At 36.2% G+C, this 20,270-nt stretch overlaps 1 protein-coding gene across 1 annotated transcript in view; it reads left to right on the forward strand.

Annotated features, from left to right (window-relative positions):
* LOC105282739 (cytochrome P450 4C1) overlaps positions 1-19,874 on the forward strand; it is a 53,960-nt gene extending 34,086 nt beyond the window's left edge. Inside the window, exons 4-11 of the mRNA XM_026969568.1 lie at positions 150-335; positions 600-693; positions 1,163-1,277; positions 1,450-1,552; positions 17,966-18,072; positions 18,135-18,203; positions 18,389-18,557; positions 19,586-19,874. Coding sequence (XP_026825369.1) covers positions 150-335; positions 600-693; positions 1,163-1,277; positions 1,450-1,552; positions 17,966-18,072; positions 18,135-18,203; positions 18,389-18,557; positions 19,586-19,803 — 1,061 coding nt within the window. The 3' untranslated portion in view covers positions 19,804-19,874. The remainder of the gene's footprint in view (positions 1-149; positions 336-599; positions 694-1,162; positions 1,278-1,449; positions 1,553-17,965; positions 18,073-18,134; positions 18,204-18,388; positions 18,558-19,585) is intronic.
* The last annotated feature ends 396 nt before the right edge of the window (positions 19,875-20,270 follow it).

A 20,270-nucleotide genomic window follows, 5' to 3' on the forward strand; every position in this document is an offset into this window, starting at 1 on the left:
ATCGATTTTTTTATCAGATGAGACAAGTCCGACATAAACGACATTGATCTCACATGTAGTGCGTTATTGCACCACGATTCACGCGCTGCAAGAAAAGTCTCTTGCAAATAAATGTCTTATTGCGTGATGCCGCCTTATTTTCGTTTCAGGTGATAAGTGGCATGCGCGACGGAAGATATTAACGCCTGCCTTCCACTTTAATATATTGCGGCAGTTCGTCGACATTTTGATCGAGGAGGGTGAACAAATGACCAAATCCTTGAAGGATGGTAAAGGCGCGGTTGAGGAGGACTTAATACCGTTTCTTAGCGAATATACGCTCAACGCGATATGCGGTAAACTGTTGCGTTTTGTTTGTCCATATATTTGCGCATTTCGTTCTGTTCTTACTCCGATTTAGTTTGTTACATTTCAAATCACCGGTAGATATGAAGTAGATATGAAGTATCTTTTCCACGACGCCATAATGATGCCATAATGAATCGAAGACCAATAATATTGTGACTTTGCTAACCGTTTTTCACGTTGAACAATCCATTTATTTATTTATTTATTTATTTTATTTCATGTTTGGTCATATAAATCTAACGGACTTGTAGAGACTGCCATGGGTACCTCTTTAAAAGGCCTCGGCGCGTTCCAGAAAAAATATCGACAAGCAGTACACAAAATGGGTTTGCTTCTAGTTTATAGGTGAGTCATACAACTAGCATCCCCCGTCACGCGGGCTTCGCCCGCAATATTATGTGTAGAATTAAATAAAAACACATTTTACCTCTTCTCACCTGTTAGGGGTGGAATTTCAGAAAACCCACCCTTAGTAAGCACCTACGTAATAGTAGGAATATACCCTTAAACTTTCAAGTCGATAGATGCAGTGGTTTGGGCTGCATGTTGATGAGTCAGTGAGTGGTATTTGGCTTATATATATATAGAAGAAGATATAGATGAATACTTTGAAAAATTTAGCAATTATCATAATTCATACTTATCAATATAGATGCGTAAACACAAATAATTATATCGCGTGTAGCTTATTTTGCTTTTGTCTATATTTAAATATACAAAGACCACTATAAAGTTGCATTAGATATTTTACAAAGTGGTTATTATTATTTTCATCGATTTATTATATATGTGAATATATCTAATCATGCTTTAGATTAGTGCGGCCATGGCTGCATCCCATACTCTTTGGAGGCTTGCTCTTTGATATATCACCACCTGGCTTTCTTCAACGAAAACTTTTGCGAATATTGCAGGGGTTCACCGATAAAGTGTGTAAAATTCATATCATTTAATATTTCCTGAACTTGCTACTATTACAAACAATTACACAATAGGTTTCGTAATTTTCTTGCATGCTATATAATAAAATTCATAAATGATGATATCATTTACCGCAATAATAATATCAGGCAGATTGATATTCTTATCTTACGTGTACAGATAATAGCTGAGAGGAAACTCTATCATGAACGTACCGGCGACCGATATTTGAAAATCTTTGAAAATGACAAAATGACGGAGGAGGATAACACATACATCGGAAGTACGTAATCAGAGACTGTATCTTAATTTACATATACAGGGTGAGCCATTTGAATATATTAATTAGTAACTAAATTCTTATAATCTGAAGATTATAATAATTTCCTTACAATCTAATTTACATAACAAAATTCGGTGAAGCTCGTAATCTACATGTCAAATTTAGTTAACGTTATTCTATACTTAATTTTAATGTCACGCACACACATATACACACACGCGCGTACGAGAAAGAGAGAGACACGCAATACACGCGCGCGCCCGCGCACACACACACACATACACATACACACACATGCACGCATGCACCTAGAGAGGAAGAAAGAATAAGACAATTAACATATTGATTCGGTTTAGCAGCGCCAAGCATTTTGAAAATATACTTCTTTTTATTGAAATAATTCTTCCGCATTCGTAATCAATATCATGTATGTATATATGCATGTGTCTGTATGTAGTATAAATAATAATAAAATATTAGATTTTCTGATTTGCATAAATACCTACCCATTTTCATAATTGGCGCAATTCTTTGATATCATTACTTTTGTAGAGTTCTTTTTTAAACGAAAAACGTAGAGTTCTTTTTTTCTTCGCCCGCGTATACTTGGCGCTTTTTTGTACCTTTTTTTAAAAAGGTAATTTTGTTATGATTTCACACATTTTGTAGTGTAAAATATCTTATCCTTTTTCATAATATATGAGGAGATGAAAGTACTGTCAGTCAAGTTTTTTAAAATTAGTAATCTGCACGTCCATGAAATATAAAGTTATATTAATTACATTTATGCACACAAGTCAATACATATACAAGGTGTCCACAAAGTCAGTTACCACCCCTTATATTTTGGAAACGGTTCAAAATTACGAAAAACACGTTATCGTGAAACACGTGTTCGATCGTTTCGAGAGGCTACTCTTTTAAGAATGTTGCGGCGGTTGCCCCCCTCAAGGGAGGCCCCAGGGGAACCCCAACTTTAAAATTTAAAATGAAACCCACCATAAAGTATTACATCGTTTGAAAGAGCATAAAAAAGTAAATTTTGCCGCAAGGCAATGGTTGATAGGTTTATCCATTCGGAAGTTATTTGAGGTAAAACTTAAAAAAAATCGTTACTCCTATTTAGAAAATCCTAAAAGAACGTTCGAGATATGAAAATTTTCGTTTTTTTAAATCCTTTTGATAAAAAAATTAAGATTTGATCTTGCGGTTTTCTTTCAAGTCGGGGTTATACCGAAAATGATCTCCTGTGAGCACATTAAAAATGATTTGCAAAACTGAATACAAAACTGGAAAACTCGTCGCAATAGTGATATTTTAAAAGCTTAAAGTGTAAATGATATCACACGATACTGAAAACTGAACTGTTACTAATAATAGAATAATAATAATCCTATTCTAAAAGAGGCGTGTTAACTTCGTGAAGTTCTTTTTTATCGAATAGTTGAGGCCTCCTTTCCGCGATGCTGATTGGTTCTCTCGCTTGGCTCGAACGTCGTGTGACTTGAACTTCGTGTTGCAAATGTCAGAATGTCATAGTGGCTATCAGTGCGGTTATATTGACAATTTTATTTATTACTAGCATCCCCCGTCACGCGGGCTTCGCCCGCGATATTATGTGTAGAATTAAATAAAAACACATTTTACCCCTTCTCACCCGTTAGGGGTGGAATTTCGGAAAATCCACCCTTAGTGAGCACCTACGTGATAGTAGGAATATACCTTTAAAATTTCAAGTCGATAGGTGCAGTGGTTCGGGCTGCACGTTGATGAATCAGTGAGTGAGTGAGTGGTATTTGGCTTATATATACAATATAGATATGTCTGTTAAGTTAGCACCCCCACCACAAGAAATCGAAATACTAAATATACAGAAATTAAGTGCTCTTTATGTGCTAATTATGTGCTCTATTCACGATTTTTGTGCTCAAGCGGTTTAGCGAGAAATCGCAATTAAAACTGGGGGTGCTGACTTAACGTAAGTTAGCACCCCCACTCATTGAAAATGGATACCAAACCAAAAACTTGGTACGCCAGAATTATGTGCTTTTTATGTGCTTTTAAGAGCATTAAACAAAATTATCCTATTTGAAATAGTTTAGGAGATGCATGTCAAAACAGATCGATACATACATCACTGGTACAAGAGTAAAGTGCCCGTTAAAATACAGATAGCGAAATGTTACTGGTCTCAAAATGTTGCTCGATTTATGTGCTTTCGGAATATGCACCATGAGATTTTTGTGCTCATCCCTCTCGATCGACCAACCGCCCCGAACTTTAGCACCACCATGCTTACAAGAGTAAAGTGCCCGTTAAAATACAAATAGCGAAATGTTTCTGGTCTCAAACTGTTGCTCGATTTATGTGCTTTCGGAATATGCACCATGAGATTTTTGTGCTCATCCCTCTCGATCGACCAACCGCCCCGAACGTTGGCACCACCATGCTTACAAGAGTAAAGTGCCCGTTAAAATACAGATAGCGAAATGTTACTGGACTCAAAATGTTGCTCGATTTATGTGCTTTCGGAATATGCACCATGAGATTTTTGTGCTTATCCCTCTCGATCGACTAACCGCTCCGAACGTTAGCACCACCATGCTTACAAGAGTAAAGTGCCCGTTAAAATACAGATAGCGAAACGTTTCTGGTCTCAAAATGTTGCTCGATTTATGTGCTTTCGGAATATGCACCATGAGATTTTTGTGCTCATCCCTCTCGATCGACCAACCGTCCCGAATGTTAGCACCACCATGCTTACAAGAGTAAAGTGCCCGTTAAAATACAGATAGCGAAATGATTCTGGACTCAAAATGTTGCTCGATTTATGTGCTTTCGGAATATGCACCCTGAGATTTTTGTGCTCATGCTTTATATGCATATATACGTGTATGTATATATATGTATGTATATATGTATGTATGTATAGGTTTGTTCGTGTTACACAAACTTTTTACACTTTTGCACTTTTACATGTACATGTCTCAGGCATTAGAGAGAAAGAGAGAAAGAATAGAATGTAGTAGAAGATAAAACGAATCAAGTCGAAAAGTTCATGCAACACGAACAAATCTTATGTATGTATATTATGATAAAATCATTGAGAGAAACGAATACTTTACAAAATACAAAATCAAATATATTGTTTTATACATTAAACATAAGTAAATATATTTTTAAATATATAAGTTTTGAATATATAAGTTTTAAATATGTAATTATATTGCGTATAATATAAGTTGTGGACATGCTACGTAAGTTGAATTTAAAATTTGTTCTGCATCCTTACAGTCGTCATATTTAATCACAACAGTACATTAGAACCTCCACATTTATATAGCGCAGCAGTGTTACGCACTGCAAAACATGAAATAGTACGGAAGAAATATATTCATGAAGATCCTATAAAAGCTTTGCATATAATGCACTTCAATAACTTAGCTGGAACCATACACAACATCGGATTAGACCCTTTTTACATACATTATTGGGGAAATTATCAACTGGATGTTTATCGAGCATATGCAACTGCAGAACCCGCGTGTGTATACATCGATGCTACTGGAGCCTAGTAAAAAAATTCGAAAATCTGATAATTCACATTCGAAACATATATTTTTGTATAATTGCGTTATAAATTGTAATCAGGGCGGACTTTTTGCAGTAACGCAAATGTTGACAGAAAGTTATAACACAAATTCTATTCAATTTTGGTTGAATGAATGGATACGATCAGGTGCACCTCGTCCTCGAGAAGTAAGTTGTGATTTTTCGAAAGCTCTGTTAATAGCAACAGTTCGTAGTTTCTCAGGATATTTGACAATTGAAAAGTACGCTGATGCCTGCAAAGATATTCACGTACCAGACTGTTATATCCAAATTGGTGTGGCACATTTTATTAAGAAATACGCATTTTTTCTGAAAAACGGGCAAATTCGTATCAAACAATTTTATTAATTTTTATTGAGTCAATTAATTTTATGTTGTAATGAAGAGACGGCAAAAGCTATTTTAACATCAATTTTAATAATTGCACGCAGCGAAACAGAAGGAATGACACAAGATGGCATGTTATCAATCTGCGAAGAACATAAAATAAAAATTAAATCTCTCATGTTCTCAGCAATGGAAGAAAATTTATTCGAAAATGCGGAAGGTGAAGAAAATATGAATGATGAAGAAAATGATGACAATAACAACAACAAATGGATGGAATGGGCTGAAGCAATCGAGAAACATGTTATGGAGATAATTAATACTGTTGAAGGAGATCTCATAAATGCACATTATCTGCCACAATTTGCAGATCGAATAATGAAAGACATTAAATATTCATCAATGTGGTCATGTGTGTCTCGCGATAAATTTGGATGCGGACGAATTCCGGCAAGTAGTGCATCTATAGAGTCACATTTCAACATAATAAAAAATTAGTATAAACAGCTCAACAAAACAATAGTAAAATAATCACGGCAATAATCGAGCGAAGCTGGATGTCAGTTGCTTGTCCTTTTATTGATCCAAGATAGTTACAAGATCCAATATAAGTACAAACGTTTCAGTCCAACCGTTGGACCATCTTCAGTGTTACAAGGCTTTACATATTACCATTTACAACGGTTGGACTGAAACGTTTGTAATTATCTTGGATCTTGTAACTATCTTGGATCAATAAAAGGACAAGCAACTGACATCCAGCTTCGCTCGATTATTGCCGTGATTATTTTACTATTGTTTTGTTGAGCTGTTTATACTAATTTTTTATTATGTTGAAATGTGACTCTATAGATGCACTACTTGCCGGAATTCGTCCGCATCCAAATTTATCGCGAGACACACATGACCACATTGATGAATATTTAATGTCTTTCATTATTCGATCTGCAAATTGTGGCAGATAATGTGCATTTATGAGATCTCCTTCAACAATATTAATTATCTCCATAACATGTTTCTCGATTGCTTCAGCCCATTCCATCCATTTGTTGTTGTTATTGTCATCATTTTCTTCATCATTCATATTTTCTTCACCTTCCGCATTTTCGAATAAATTTTCTTCCATTGCTGAGAACATGAGAGATTTAATTTTTATTTTATGTTCTTCGCAGATTGATAACATGCCATCTTGTGTCATTCCTTCTGTTTCGCTGCGTGCAATTATTAAAATTGATGTTAAAATAGCTTTTGCCGTCTCTTCATTACAACATAAAATTAATTGACTCAATAAAAATTAATAAAATTGTTTGATACGAATTTGCCCGTTTTTCAGAAAAAATGCGTATTTCTTAATAAAATGTGCCACACCAATTTGGATATAACAGTCTGGTACGTGAATATCTTTGCAGGCATCAGCGTACTTTTCAATTGTCAAATATCCTGAGAAACTACGAACTGTTGCTATTAACAGAGCTTTCGAAAAATCACAACTTACTTCTCGAGGACGAGGTGCACCTGATCGTATCCATTCATTCAACCAAAATTGAATAGAATTTGTGTTATAACTTTCTGTCAACATTTGCGTTACTGCAAAAAGTCCGCCCTGATTACAATTTATAACGCAATTATACAAAAATATATGTTTCGAATGTGAATTATCAGATTTTCGAATTTTTTTACTAGGCTCCAGTAGCATCGATGTATACACACGCGGGTTCTGCAGTTGCATATGCTCGATAAACATCCAGTTGATAATTTCCCCAATAATGCATGTAAAAAGGGTCTAATCCGATGTTGTGTATGGTTCCAGCTAAGTTATTGAAGTGCATTATATGCAAAGCTTTTATAGGATCTTCATGAATATATTTCTTCCGTACTATTTCATGTTTTGCAGTGCGTAACACTGCTGCGCTATATAAATGTGGAGGTTCTAATGTACTGTTGTGATTAAATATGACGACTGTAAGGATGCAGAACAAATTTTAAATACAACTTACGTAGCATGTCCACAACTTATATTATACGCAATATAATTACATATTTAAAACTTATATATTCAAAACTTATATATTTAAAAATATATTTACTTATGTTTAATGTTTAAAACAATATATTTGATTTTGTATTTTGTAAAGTATTCGTTTCTCTCAATGATTTTATCATAATATACATACATAAGATTTGTTCGTGTTGCATGAACTTTTCGACTTGATTCGTTTTATCTTCTACTACATTCTATTCTTTCTCTCTTTCTCTCTAATGCCTGAGACATGTACATGTAAAAGTGCAAAAGTGTAAAAAGTTTGTGTAACACGAACAAACCTATACATACATACATATATACATACATATATATACATACACGTATATATGCATATAAAGCATGAGCACAAAAATCTCAGGGTGCATATTCCGAAAGCACATAAATCGAGCAACATTTTGAGTCCAGAATCATTTCGCTATCTGTATTTTAACGGGCACTTTACTCTTGTAAGCATGGTGGTGCTAACATTCGGGACGGTTGGTCGATCGAGAGGGATGAGCACAAAAATCTCATGGTGCATATTCCGAAAGCACATAAATCGAGCAACATTTTGAGACCAGAAACGTTTCGCTATCTGTATTTTAACGGGCACTTTACTCTTGTAAGCATGGTGGTGCTAACGTTCGGAGCGGTTAGTCGATCGAGAGGGATAAGCACAAAAATCTCATGGTGCATATTCCGAAAGCACATAAATCGAGCAACATTTTGAGTCCAGTAACATTTCGCTATCTGTATTTTAACGGGCACTTTACTCTTGTAAGCATGGTGGTGCCAACGTTCGGGGCGGTTGGTCGATCGAGAGGGATGAGCACAAAAATCTCATGGTGCATATTCCGAAAGCACATAAATCGAGCAACATTTTGAGACCAGTAACATTTCGCTATTTGTATTTTAACGGGCACTTTACTCTTGTAAGCATGGTGGTGCTAACGTTCGGAGCGGTTAGTCGATCGAGAGGGATAAGCACAAAAATCTCATGGTGCATATTCCGAAAGCACATAAATCGAGCAACATTTTGAGTCCAGTAACATTTCGCTATCTGTATTTTAACGGGCACTTTACTCTTGTAAGCATGGTGGTGCCAACGTTCGGGGCGGTTGGTCGATCGAGAGGGATGAGCACAAAAATCTCATGGTGCATATTCCGAAAGCACATAAATCGAGCAACATTTTGAGACCAGTAACATTTCGCTATCTGTATTTTAACGGGCACTTTACTCTTGTACCAGTGATGTATGTATCGATCTTTTTTGACATGCATCTCCTAAACTATTTCAAATAGGATAATTTTGTTTAATGCTCTTAAAAGCACATAAAAAGCACATAATTCTGGCGTAACAAGTTTTTGGTTTGGTATCCATTTTCAATGAGTGGGGGTGCTAACTTACGTTAAGTCAGCACCCCCAGTTTTAATTGCGATTTCTCGCTAAACCGCTTGAGCACAAAAATCGTGAATAAAGCACATAATTAGCACATAAAGAGCACTTAATTCCTGTATATTTAGTATTTCGATTTTTTGTGGTGGGGTGCTAACTTAACAGACGTAATATAGATTTCTTTGGAACGTGAAAACGGCAGCTGTCAATTCTGTCAAATTTGTATTGATGAAACACGATGAAATAAATAACACCTTTAACGCCTTTTTTAGAATAGGATTTGTGTTATTTATTATATAATAAATAATAGATGAATATTATTATTCGAAAACATTCGTAATATTGAAAAATAAAATAGCGCGCGCCTGTGTTGCTAGTAGACTGTATAAAATCAATTATTTAAATTGTGTGTATCTAAACTGATGAAGTGAAAAATTGTATGTAACTAAATGCTAATAGTTCAGTTTACAGTATCATGTAATATTAATAATATCATGTCAAATTTTTCTAGAATCACAAATAAAATAAGTTTTTAAAATAACGTGATCAAGATAGGTATGCATCTGCTCGTATGCGCGATGCTACCTAGAAATACTTTAATCAAGACTTTTTTATAATATGCGAGTGATGATGCGCTATATTACCTATAAAGTCCGGAAATATTATGTGTTGTAACTTTATTTATGCAGACTCAATTGACAAAAAAAGTTGAACTCAACTCAATATATTTTCCTTGTATGATTTACAGAAACGGAATAATTTTGCTCTTACAATAAACCATACGATACGCACGCTAATATTCCTTTTCTCTTAGGCGGAAAAAACAAACGAATAATAATACCAACTTAAACATATTGTTACGTCCAGAGCTCCGTGAGCCTGAGGAAGGGCGCAACAGTACGCCACTCGAGTTTTATGGCACTCAGGTCCCAAAACTCGAGTCGAGCCAACCTCTTCTATTTTTTGGGTCAACGACCTGAGGTCGCTTTAACTCCAAAAGAATGAACGGTTCACTCGTTGGTCCTTTTTTTGGTAGGGAAATAAATCCCTGTTTCCAGGGATAGGACCTGTACGATCTGCTGAGGAGAGTGAGTGAAACGAGGGTACTTAAATGAATGAAATTCTCTTTTTTTTCTTAAGAAATTAACATGTTATATTTGATCTAGATACATTGATGACTTAAATGAAATAGATAATTTGGAAAAATACAATTAAAAAATGAAAATTTGGAATTGGGTTACAAACGGCATTATAATTCGCAAGCTTTAGATACATTGATGACTTAAATGAAATAGATAATTTGCAAAAATACAATTAAAAGATGAAAATTTGGAATTGGGTTACAAACGGCATTATAATTCGCAAGCTTTAGATACATTGATGACTTAAATGAAATAGATAATTTGCAAAAATACAATTAAAAGATGAAAATTTGAAATTGGATTACAAACGGCATTATAATTCGCAAGCTTTAGATACATTGATGACTTAAATGAAATAGATAATTGCAAAAATACAATTAAAAGATAAAAATTTGGAATTGGATTACAAACGGCATTATAATTCGAATGAGTAACGCAAATTTTAAATTAATAGTAAACTATAATTTTGGTTAATTTGAGGAAAAGGTATCGATTACATATTTATATATCTGTATAATTTTATCCAATTAAATTAAAACTTTTTGTACCGCCAGGAAATTATCACAAATAATTCAAATCTTTTCCTCTTTCGACCAATCTCTGGCAACTTTAATTAAAAAATATACATAACGTTTCGACCACGATTCCGGTCCTTATCAAATGTCAAATTTACAACGGTCTTATCCTAGGTCAATATATTGGGTCGTCCGGAAAGTTCGTGCCGATTTTGAAGGAAAATTCAAAGGCAACATTTTTTTATGTCGATAAATATTTATTGACTTATGTGTGCACCGTTTTGTTTCACAACCTTTGTCCATCTTTCACGCAACTGGAAGATTCCATTCTCCCAGAACTTCTTAGGTTTCTCGGCGAAAAACTCCTCAAGGTGGTTTTTTATGTCGATCAAAGAGTTAAAGTTCCTGCCGCTAAGAGAATTTGCAAAGACCTAAATAAGTGAAAGTCTGAAGGTGCAATGTCTGGTGAATACGGTGGGTGAGGTGGCACATCCCAGCCAAACTCCAACAATTTTTGTCGGGTAGTCAAAGAAACATGAGGTCTCGCATTGTCCTGATGGAACACGACGCCCTTCCTATCAGCTAATTCTGGACGTTTTTCCTGAATCGCTGTCTTTAATTCGTTCAGTTGCGAGCAGTACTTATCTGCATTTATCGTTTGGTTGTGTGGTAGGAGCTCATAATATAGGATTCCTTTCCAATCCCACCAGACACAGAGCATGACTTTTTTTGGATGAAGGCCGGCTTTCGGAGTGGTTAATGCTGGTTCATTTCGCTTACCCCAGGATCTTTTTCGTTCTACATTGTTGTAAATGATCCATTTTTCGTCACCCGTCACTAATTGCTTCAAAAATAGTACGTTTTCGTTGCGCTTGTACAGCGAGTCGCAGATGGAAATGCGATCCGTTAAATTTTTTTCGGCCAAATTATGCGGAACCCATACATCATAGCGACTTACGTAACCAAGCTTCACTACATGATCGTGGACAGTGGTTTTCGATATTTTCAGTATCTCTGCTAATTCACATGTCGTGTAGCGCGGGTTATTCTCGATCAGTGTCTTGATTTGTCATCATCAGTAGTAGAGGGTCTGCCCGAGCGTTCTTGGTCTTTAAGGTTAAAATCACCAGCTCTAACCTTAGCGAACCACTTACGTACGGTTCTTTCAGCTAAAACGTCTTCTCCGTAAACAGAACATATCGAATTTGTTGCTTGTGAGGCATTTTTGCCTTTCCGGTAATAGAAAAGCATCAAGTGTCTAAAATGTTCTTTGTTTTCTTCCATCTTCAAAAGAGTACAAAACTGACACGAATCAATTTATCTGAAACAACTTTTTTCCTAAAGATGCGTTGAAATGTCACCTTTAAGCATATGTATATAAATCGTATGTTTTCAATAACATTGATATATTCAGACATGTTCCAACGCCATCTATTAAAAATCGGCACGAACTTTCCGGACGACCCAATAGTTAAAAAATAAGGATCGGAATCGCGGTCGAAACGTTATGTATATTTTTTAATTAAAGTTGCCAGAGATTGGTCGAAACAGGAAAAGATTTGAATTATTTGTATAATTTTATATTAAATTATCTAGGCAGGTTAAGTTTCGGGGTGTTTAATTAAAATCTAATAAGAATTCACGGACGTAGGATGCGGGGATAAGCACGGGATGGACGCGGTTGCTGGTGATAAAAGGAACGAATGTATCAGGACCAGCGTTCCTGAGTGCGTCCCTGAGGGCAGGTACGTTGATAGATTGGGGTCCGCAGATTACGGTGTGAGGCGGAAGGGGAAAGGAGTAGGTGGGGAAAAAATTGAGGAAATATTCAAATAATAATTGGAAGGCGCCCTGGGAAAATTCCCTTAACGCAGAAATGGTAGGGATAGGTAGCCCGGAAAACTTGGCGTTTTCAGAGACTGGAAGTGGAGGGGGAATGAGTGGTTCCGGACACACTTCGGGAATTGGGGAAGGGATGGCCGAGTTAAGATACTACTCGAGCTCCGGGGAGGGGATGGTGAGTACCATCGAGGAAACAGTTCGGGGAGGGAAAGAGGGGAGCAGCGGGGTGAAGAAGGTGGATTCGCGTGTGTTGAAGAAGAAGGAGAAGGTATGTTAATCAAAAGTGGTGATAGCTGCTCGGTAGAATCAACAAGGGGATCGTAGTGGGCTGTTGGGTTTCCCCAGTTGTTCGATTCCTGCCGGTTCGGGGAAGAGTGCCCTTCGGTCGGTCGACTATTTCTGGCGGGGAACTGCGTTCGCGATTTATATGGGCCACTTTAAAACGGAAAACGGAATAAACTTTGTTCGGTAATATGAAAATAAAAAGCCACGAAACGGTTGAAGGGGAGAAAAATAAAATGTGAATTTTGGCTTACTTTCTTCGGTGGTGCTCTTCGGATGGAGAACTTCGATGGCTTGAATCAGGGAGCCAACCGGGCCAGAGAGCCTTGGCGTGGAGACTATCACTGACTGTACTTTTTCAAATAGTGGCAGAAACTCTAACGCGACATCCCGATGACGGGAACGAAATTTTTGCGCATAATGTAGTGAATCAATGCTCAATGCTCAAAGACGCGCTCTGGTCAAATTGTTCCCTTTATATAGGGCTAAAAGAGCTTAGGAAGGGGTTATTCTGGTTCCGAGAAAAGAGGGAAATAAGAAAAATTTGTTTCTAATGAAGCAGCGTTTGTTGTTTCTGAAATTACCATGATATCTGATGGATTTATGGTTTTGTTTTCGAGAATTAAAGTGCGGCACTTGTGATGACCCCTCCTTCAACCCTACATATAACAATTCACGCTTACGTTTCCATTAGTCTAAATCTATTTATATCGCGTATCTGGTTCGCGGCTGCTCATGTATGGCAGAATTTCTCAGTATTTAGATTTGGTGGATTATTTTATTGCCGTCAGCGGGTGACGTCTCTCAACTGCTGCTCCGCTTTTCCAGATCTGGAGCGGTCTTCCCTAAGTGATTTTAGCTCTTAACCCCGGATATATTTAGCCTATCTAGTGCTTCGGCTGAGCACAGGCGTCAAAGAGGATTGAAAAGTTTATGAGCTTTGGTTCGTATATCATTTCGTGACATTTCGCTAAGACCACTTGGCCCCTCCACCCCTAACCTAACCCGTCCGGTCGTACTTTTCGCTGGTGGAGATTGGTTCTTAATTATTATTTTTTCTATTTCTAAATTTATTTCCTGTGGAAGCGAGGAACCGTGGAGTCTCCTGGACGTAACAATATAATACCAACTTAAAAGATATAAAAATGAAACATTACTATCTTAACATTATGCGTTGATGTTACTGCGTCAAAAACTGAAGAGAAACTGCTATACAACCACTCGACAAGTTTTCGAAAAAGTCACTTGTCGATATCGAAATGAGTGAAATGTCACTTGTGAGACAATGCCAACCAGAGAACCATACGATAGTATTACAATATACGATAGTATTAACCAGCTATTTTATTAAATTAGGATTTTATTTGGAACAATTATTATGCCGAACGATGATTAAAAATCAAAACAATCGAGGTATTCATGATCGGAGTTATATCGCGAATTGATGAACTCAAGTCTCTACAATACTTGATTAACATAACGCGATCGAGATAGGTATACATCTGCTCGTATGCGCGATGCTACCTAGAAATACTTTAAATAAAGACTTTCTTATAATATTCGAGTGATGATGCGCTATATTATCTGCAGTCCGAAACAATTATGCGTTGATGTTGCCGCGTCGAAAACTGACAAGAAACTGCCATACAACCGCTCGACAAGTTTTCGAAAAAGTCACTTGTCGATATCGGAATGAGTGAAATATCACTTGTGAGACAATACCAATCAGAGAACCATACGGTAGTATTACAATTAACCAGCTATTTTATTAAATTAGGATTTTATTTGGAACAATTACTACGCCAAACGATGATTAAAAACCAAAACGATCGAGTTATTCATGATCGAAGCTATATCGCAAATTGATGAACTCAAGTCTCTACAATGCCTGATAAAAATCGCGATCGGGATAGATATGCATCTGCTCGTATGCGCAATGTTATCTAGAAATACTTTAAATAAAAACCAAAACAATCGAATTATTCATGATTAGAGCAATATCACGAGTTTTACTGCGATTAGGCGTTCGCGAAACTTCATTTGTTTAGAACTTTATTATTAAAATAAATTATTACAAAAATAATAAATTGTAAGGTGAAAAAAAGATGTGTATGTGTGTGCGTGGATGTGCGTGAGCGTGTGTGGGCGTGCGTGGGTGTGAGTAGGCGTATGTGGGTATGTGTGGGTGTACGTGGGTGTATGTGGGTGCGTGCATGTACGTACAAAGGATCGGCCGCTGCTGCTGCCATCTAAGAATAAAAGAACGAACTGTACGAAACGACGATGATGATGATGACGACGTTTCTTAAATGTAAATTTCAAGATTTGGACTTTGCAGTGCAATATCTCTACTCCTACGCCACCTACACGAAAACTAAAAACACTTTTATTATATAATGCAAACCCAAGCTATCCATTGAGCCTACTTAGAAGTTGATCGGATCAGCGATTATTAAGATCCGATAATCTACGGGTCTCCGAAATCGCCGCTTCGCGTAAAGATACACAGTCGGTCTCGCTTCGCGTACACTTGGCGCGAGACACTACCGTATCTCTTGATAACAAAATTATTGGTCCTCATTTTATCGACGAACATCTAATTGGCAACAACTACGCCAATTTTCTAGAGCATAACTTAGGTCATTTATTAGAAGACCTACCTTTAATCACACGATGAACAATGTGGTACCAGCATGATGGATGCCCTGCTCATTTTTCATTGGTTGCGAGAAATAAATTTAATGAAAAATTTGCAAATCGCTGGATTGGACGTAGAGGTCCTGTAGGATGGCCAGCTCGGTCATCAGACTTGACACCACTGGATTTCTTTTTATGGGGAACCCTAAAGGACATGGTCTATAAAGAAGAACCAACTACACCTCAAATTATGCGACAACGGATCATTGAAGCCTGTGCGTCAATAACTCCCGACGTTATTAGAAGAGCAAACCAATCAGTGATCAGAAGAATCTAGTGTTGTATTGATAGTAATGGCCATCACTTCGAACACCTTTTATAAACATTAATAATAAAATAAGAGATAAAACGTCACATAATAAAATAACATAAAGTTTCATTTAAGGGGTTATAGGACCTTTGTCGGGTCAAAAAATGGTTTTTTTACATTTTCTTATAAAGTAATTTTTTAAGAATGTTTTGCCGTAAGTTGGAGTTCGAAATGTTATTTTTAACGTGAGAAACATATATTAAACAATGTATGTAGAGACAGAGACGAATTTCGTGACTTTTCTGTTATGTTATTCAAAAAAATAATCGCAGTCGTTTTCCTGGGCCCTATTGACTGCAGATTCTTTGTTACGGGAAGAAGACCCTTCCCAATGTGTTTTTAAACCGAATTTAGCCGATCCTAGCCGATACACAAGGCGCACTTTAACCGTTAGAAAACATGAATAAAGAGCAAAGGAAGGTTAGTTTAAATTGCCGTATATTTAAGTTCAGCATTATATAATGATAGATATATAAGATATTTGAACGTGTTAAATAAATTAGAAGTTAATTCGGGCGAAAGGGCCGTAGACATGTGTACGGAAATGAACAAGGCACGATGCGAGGCAGGCAACCGGAGGCAGAACATTCTCGAATTTAACAAAAAAACAACAAGGGATACCTCTTTCGAGAATTCTTTGGAGAATTCTTTTCCTGAGACTTCATATTACAATCCTAGCCATTTCTGAGGTTAGTAAGTTCATTTCTTCACAATGAAAAAGTATTGTCAATCTTTGAACGCGTTTTTCTCAAAACGACATTTTTGTTTAGTTTTGCCACGATATCTCAAAAACGAAAAGAGATATCAATACATTTTTTTTAATGTGCGTCTTGGAAAGCTCTACAAACTGAACTTCACGAAAACAAAAATTATTTGATAACTGAAAAATTAATAAAACCATCAAAATTTATAGCCAAATATGGTTTTTTTGTTGCTATTTTTACAAAACAAAATTTTTCGTTTCTTTCAGAAGTTCAATCGATAGAGGCAAGATTTTCGAAGAAAATGCCGTTGCGATCAGATTTCTATCTCGCTTGGTTCTCTCGGAATCGTGGCAAAATAAAAAAATGAACCCATTTTTTAATCATTTATAACTTTGAAATAAATTACTTTTTTGTAACTTTCTTGGTGTCATTTTTTCACGCAAACTTCACAGATTATATCCTTAAAAAGTTTATTTGTATATCTTTAAGCCCAACCGAAGAATAAGCGTTTTAATAAAGGCCCGTTTTTCCGCGCGCAAAGGTTCCCTATAACCCCTTAATATAAAAAACGTATTTTTTATCGTTTCCTTTTACATTTAATCTTGTTCAATAATTTTGTGTCATGAATTCTGAACTTGTTTCAAGCTCCTCTATCAAATTATGGAAAAAAACATACCAAACCTATTAAGAAAAATGAAGGTGACCTTGATATCTCCGAAGCGCCTCCACCAGGACAAAAATTATTATCGCCATATGTTAGCCCCCTTCGTACCGTATAATTTTGATTACATAAATTTTCCTCTGGACCTTATAAATTCGAAGATATTTAAGGTGGTAATAGTTATTGCCTCACCCTGTATATTAACAAATGGACTAGACGATTCAATCTGTATCAAACTGTTTTCAGTTGCTGCCCAAAAACGGTGAAACGGGTTCTAACGGGTGAAACCACCTTTCAAATATAGACCGCCCTTTTCTCGATATATCTCGAAAATTATTCGAAATATCGAAAATTGTTTTATACAAAAGTTTTATGATAAAAACGTCCTTATTTAATGACATTAATAAAATTTTTTAAAATAATTTTTTTCCAAAATTTAAAAAAAATTATTTTTACAAATTATTTTAAAAAATTTCATTAACGTTATTATTAATAGAGGCATTTTTACCATGAAACTTTTGTATGAAACATTTTTCGATATTTCAAATACTTTTCGAGATATATGGTATAAAGTGTGGTTTCATTTTTTAGAAATGTTTTTTGGCAGTAAATGAAAACTTCTAAATTCATGTATTAACCTCCTCTACATGCATGTAAAGTTTCATCAAACTCAGGATTTTCGGGTTCGAGATGTTCCCTCGTTAGTGACATTTAAATTTGACAGAACGCATAATCGCAGTCACGCGATGAGTATCCTCTGCAAAATTAAATCAATTTATTTGTAGTGCTCGTATTATTTGCAATAGAGTACGAGTTGAATGTTGTTTCAATCAAACTGCGAAACACGAAAGGTGCACTGCAAAATTGAAATCATCATGCACACGTTCTTCTGTTTAATCTAGCGCGGAAAAAGCGGCTCGCTATGCTGGACCTCCTGATAGCGGCATCGCGAGAAAATCATATAACCGATTTCGACATCAGAGAGGAAGTCGATACCTTCATGTTCGCGGTGAGTATCTTGTATATTCATGTTGGATCTTTTGATACACGATGTGTGTAATGTGATTATAGGGACATGAGCCTACGGCGGTGGGAATATGCTACCTTTTGTTATTGTTGGCTGAGCACAAAGACATTCAGGTACTTTTTGATTTCAACAAGTGAGGTGATAGGAACGACTAATTAATCGCTTGGATTCAATAGACTGTTCTTTATGATTTCTATTAAAGTCAAGGCATAAATGCGAGACTTTGCAAGATGCATTTCTGTAATACGTGAAGAAATAAGAATGATAAGAAACGTTTTGATTAATATTAATGATGCAGGATCGCATAAGGGCTGAAGTCGATAGCGTGATGCAAGAAGATGGAGAGAGATTCACTCTGGCAATGTTACAAAAGCTACCGTATCTGGACAGATGCTTGAAGGAATCAATGCGATTATATCCCAGCGTGCATTTCATATCGCGACTTATCTCGGAAGATGTAACATTTCGTATGTAATCGGTCACTCTTGCTGTATTATTGCTGTCATGCGAATGTATCATTCACTGTGCTAGCAACACAAAAGAATTGTAACAATATGAGCATTTCAGCAGTTCACATTATAAAATGTCGTACATTTTAATTAAAAAACAGTTACTTTTGCTCGGGATCCTGGAGTCGTCTGTATTACCAACACAGTAAATACTGTTTTTTAATAAATCTTTTTATTGGTTGCGCAGAATGAAAACTCCTTTTGCACGATATCAAGGACATCTTGTGTTCTGTTTTACCTTCGATCATGATTTTACATTCACAAAAGTTTTATAAATACTAATCTTTTTTCTACGCTTCTAAATTCACTTCTAAAAGCATCCTCATGTTCCTTTATTCTGTTCCGAGTTGGGAGTCACCCTAGTTTGTACGTACGAAATGTACAATTGTTGTGGTCAGAGAATAAGCCGAGAAGAAAGATGTAATTTTAAAACTTTTTCTCGTTTTTCACATAAACTCCATTAATCCCGTGTTCATTATTGCCTATACTTTAATCTGCGATGCTGGGCGCTAAAGGCAAAAGAAAAAAATTAATCTTCCTCATTGTAAAGCTGGAATAACGTGGATATTAAAGGAGTATGAAAAATTGGGAAAATTTTGTGATGCAAAACCAATCGTCATGAATCTTGACACAGACATAGTATGAGGTAAAATATGAAGAAATCTAACCAAAATCGACTTTAATCGTGGAAAAGGATTTTTCGTTCTATGAAATCAATAAAAAGATTAGTGTTTACCGAATAAAATAATGTCATCAATTTCATTAATGAAAAGATTAGTGTTCACAACTTTTGGGTAATACAGATGACTCCAGGATCCCCTTAATCCTACATTAATAAAGTCGGTAAATTATTTACGTATGTGTGCCAAATATAAATAATCATCAAATTGTATCTTTATTTTAGATGCAAATTATGGATTACTACGTGTTTATATTTCGCAAGTTTGGACCAGATCGCACCTCATTTTCTAAACTGTGTTTTTCAGAAAAAAAATATGTGGTGCCAGCCGGTACGGTAGTGCATCTCAATATCTACGGGGTCCACAGAGATCCGAATTTCTGGCCAAATCCAGAAGTGTTTGATCCAGATAGATTCTTGCCCGAGAGAAGCCAGAATCATCATCCTTATTCCTATCTGCCGTTCAGCGCAGGACCACGAAATTGCTTAGGCAAGTCGCGGACCTTCTCATTCACTTACGAATGAACATTCATAAATAATAAGAAAGAAAAACAATCCGCTGCGAAATATTTCTGATACACGTTACTAATTAATGACAGGTCAAAGATTCGCTTTGCTGCAGATGAAGGCCATGATAGCTCCGCTGTTGCATAGCTTCTACCTGGAACCGATCGATTATTTGAAGGATCTGAAGATAAAAAGTGCTTTGATCCTACGACCTGCACATCCGCTTCGCGTAAGATTTGTCCCAACCCAAGATACGTAATCATGGAAAACGAATGCGTATTTTATCGGTGTAGAAGTTTTACGGATCGCTGAAATAAGATTGAATATGTATGTAGTGCGTTATAATCGAAGTCCTTTGTTAGGTCGCGAATGGATAAACCAGTTAAGAATACTAGAAAAAGTAAGGTCGAGTCTAAGGGAAATCGAAAACATTAAATCACTCGAGATTCACAGTCGCGATAAGCTAGAGCAGCTATTTAATAAAT

The sequence above is a fragment of the Ooceraea biroi genome, chromosome 5, assembly GCF_003672135.1.
Source record: "Ooceraea biroi isolate clonal line C1 chromosome 5, Obir_v5.4, whole genome shotgun sequence".
Classification (NCBI taxonomy): domain Eukaryota; kingdom Metazoa; phylum Arthropoda; class Insecta; order Hymenoptera; family Formicidae; genus Ooceraea; species Ooceraea biroi.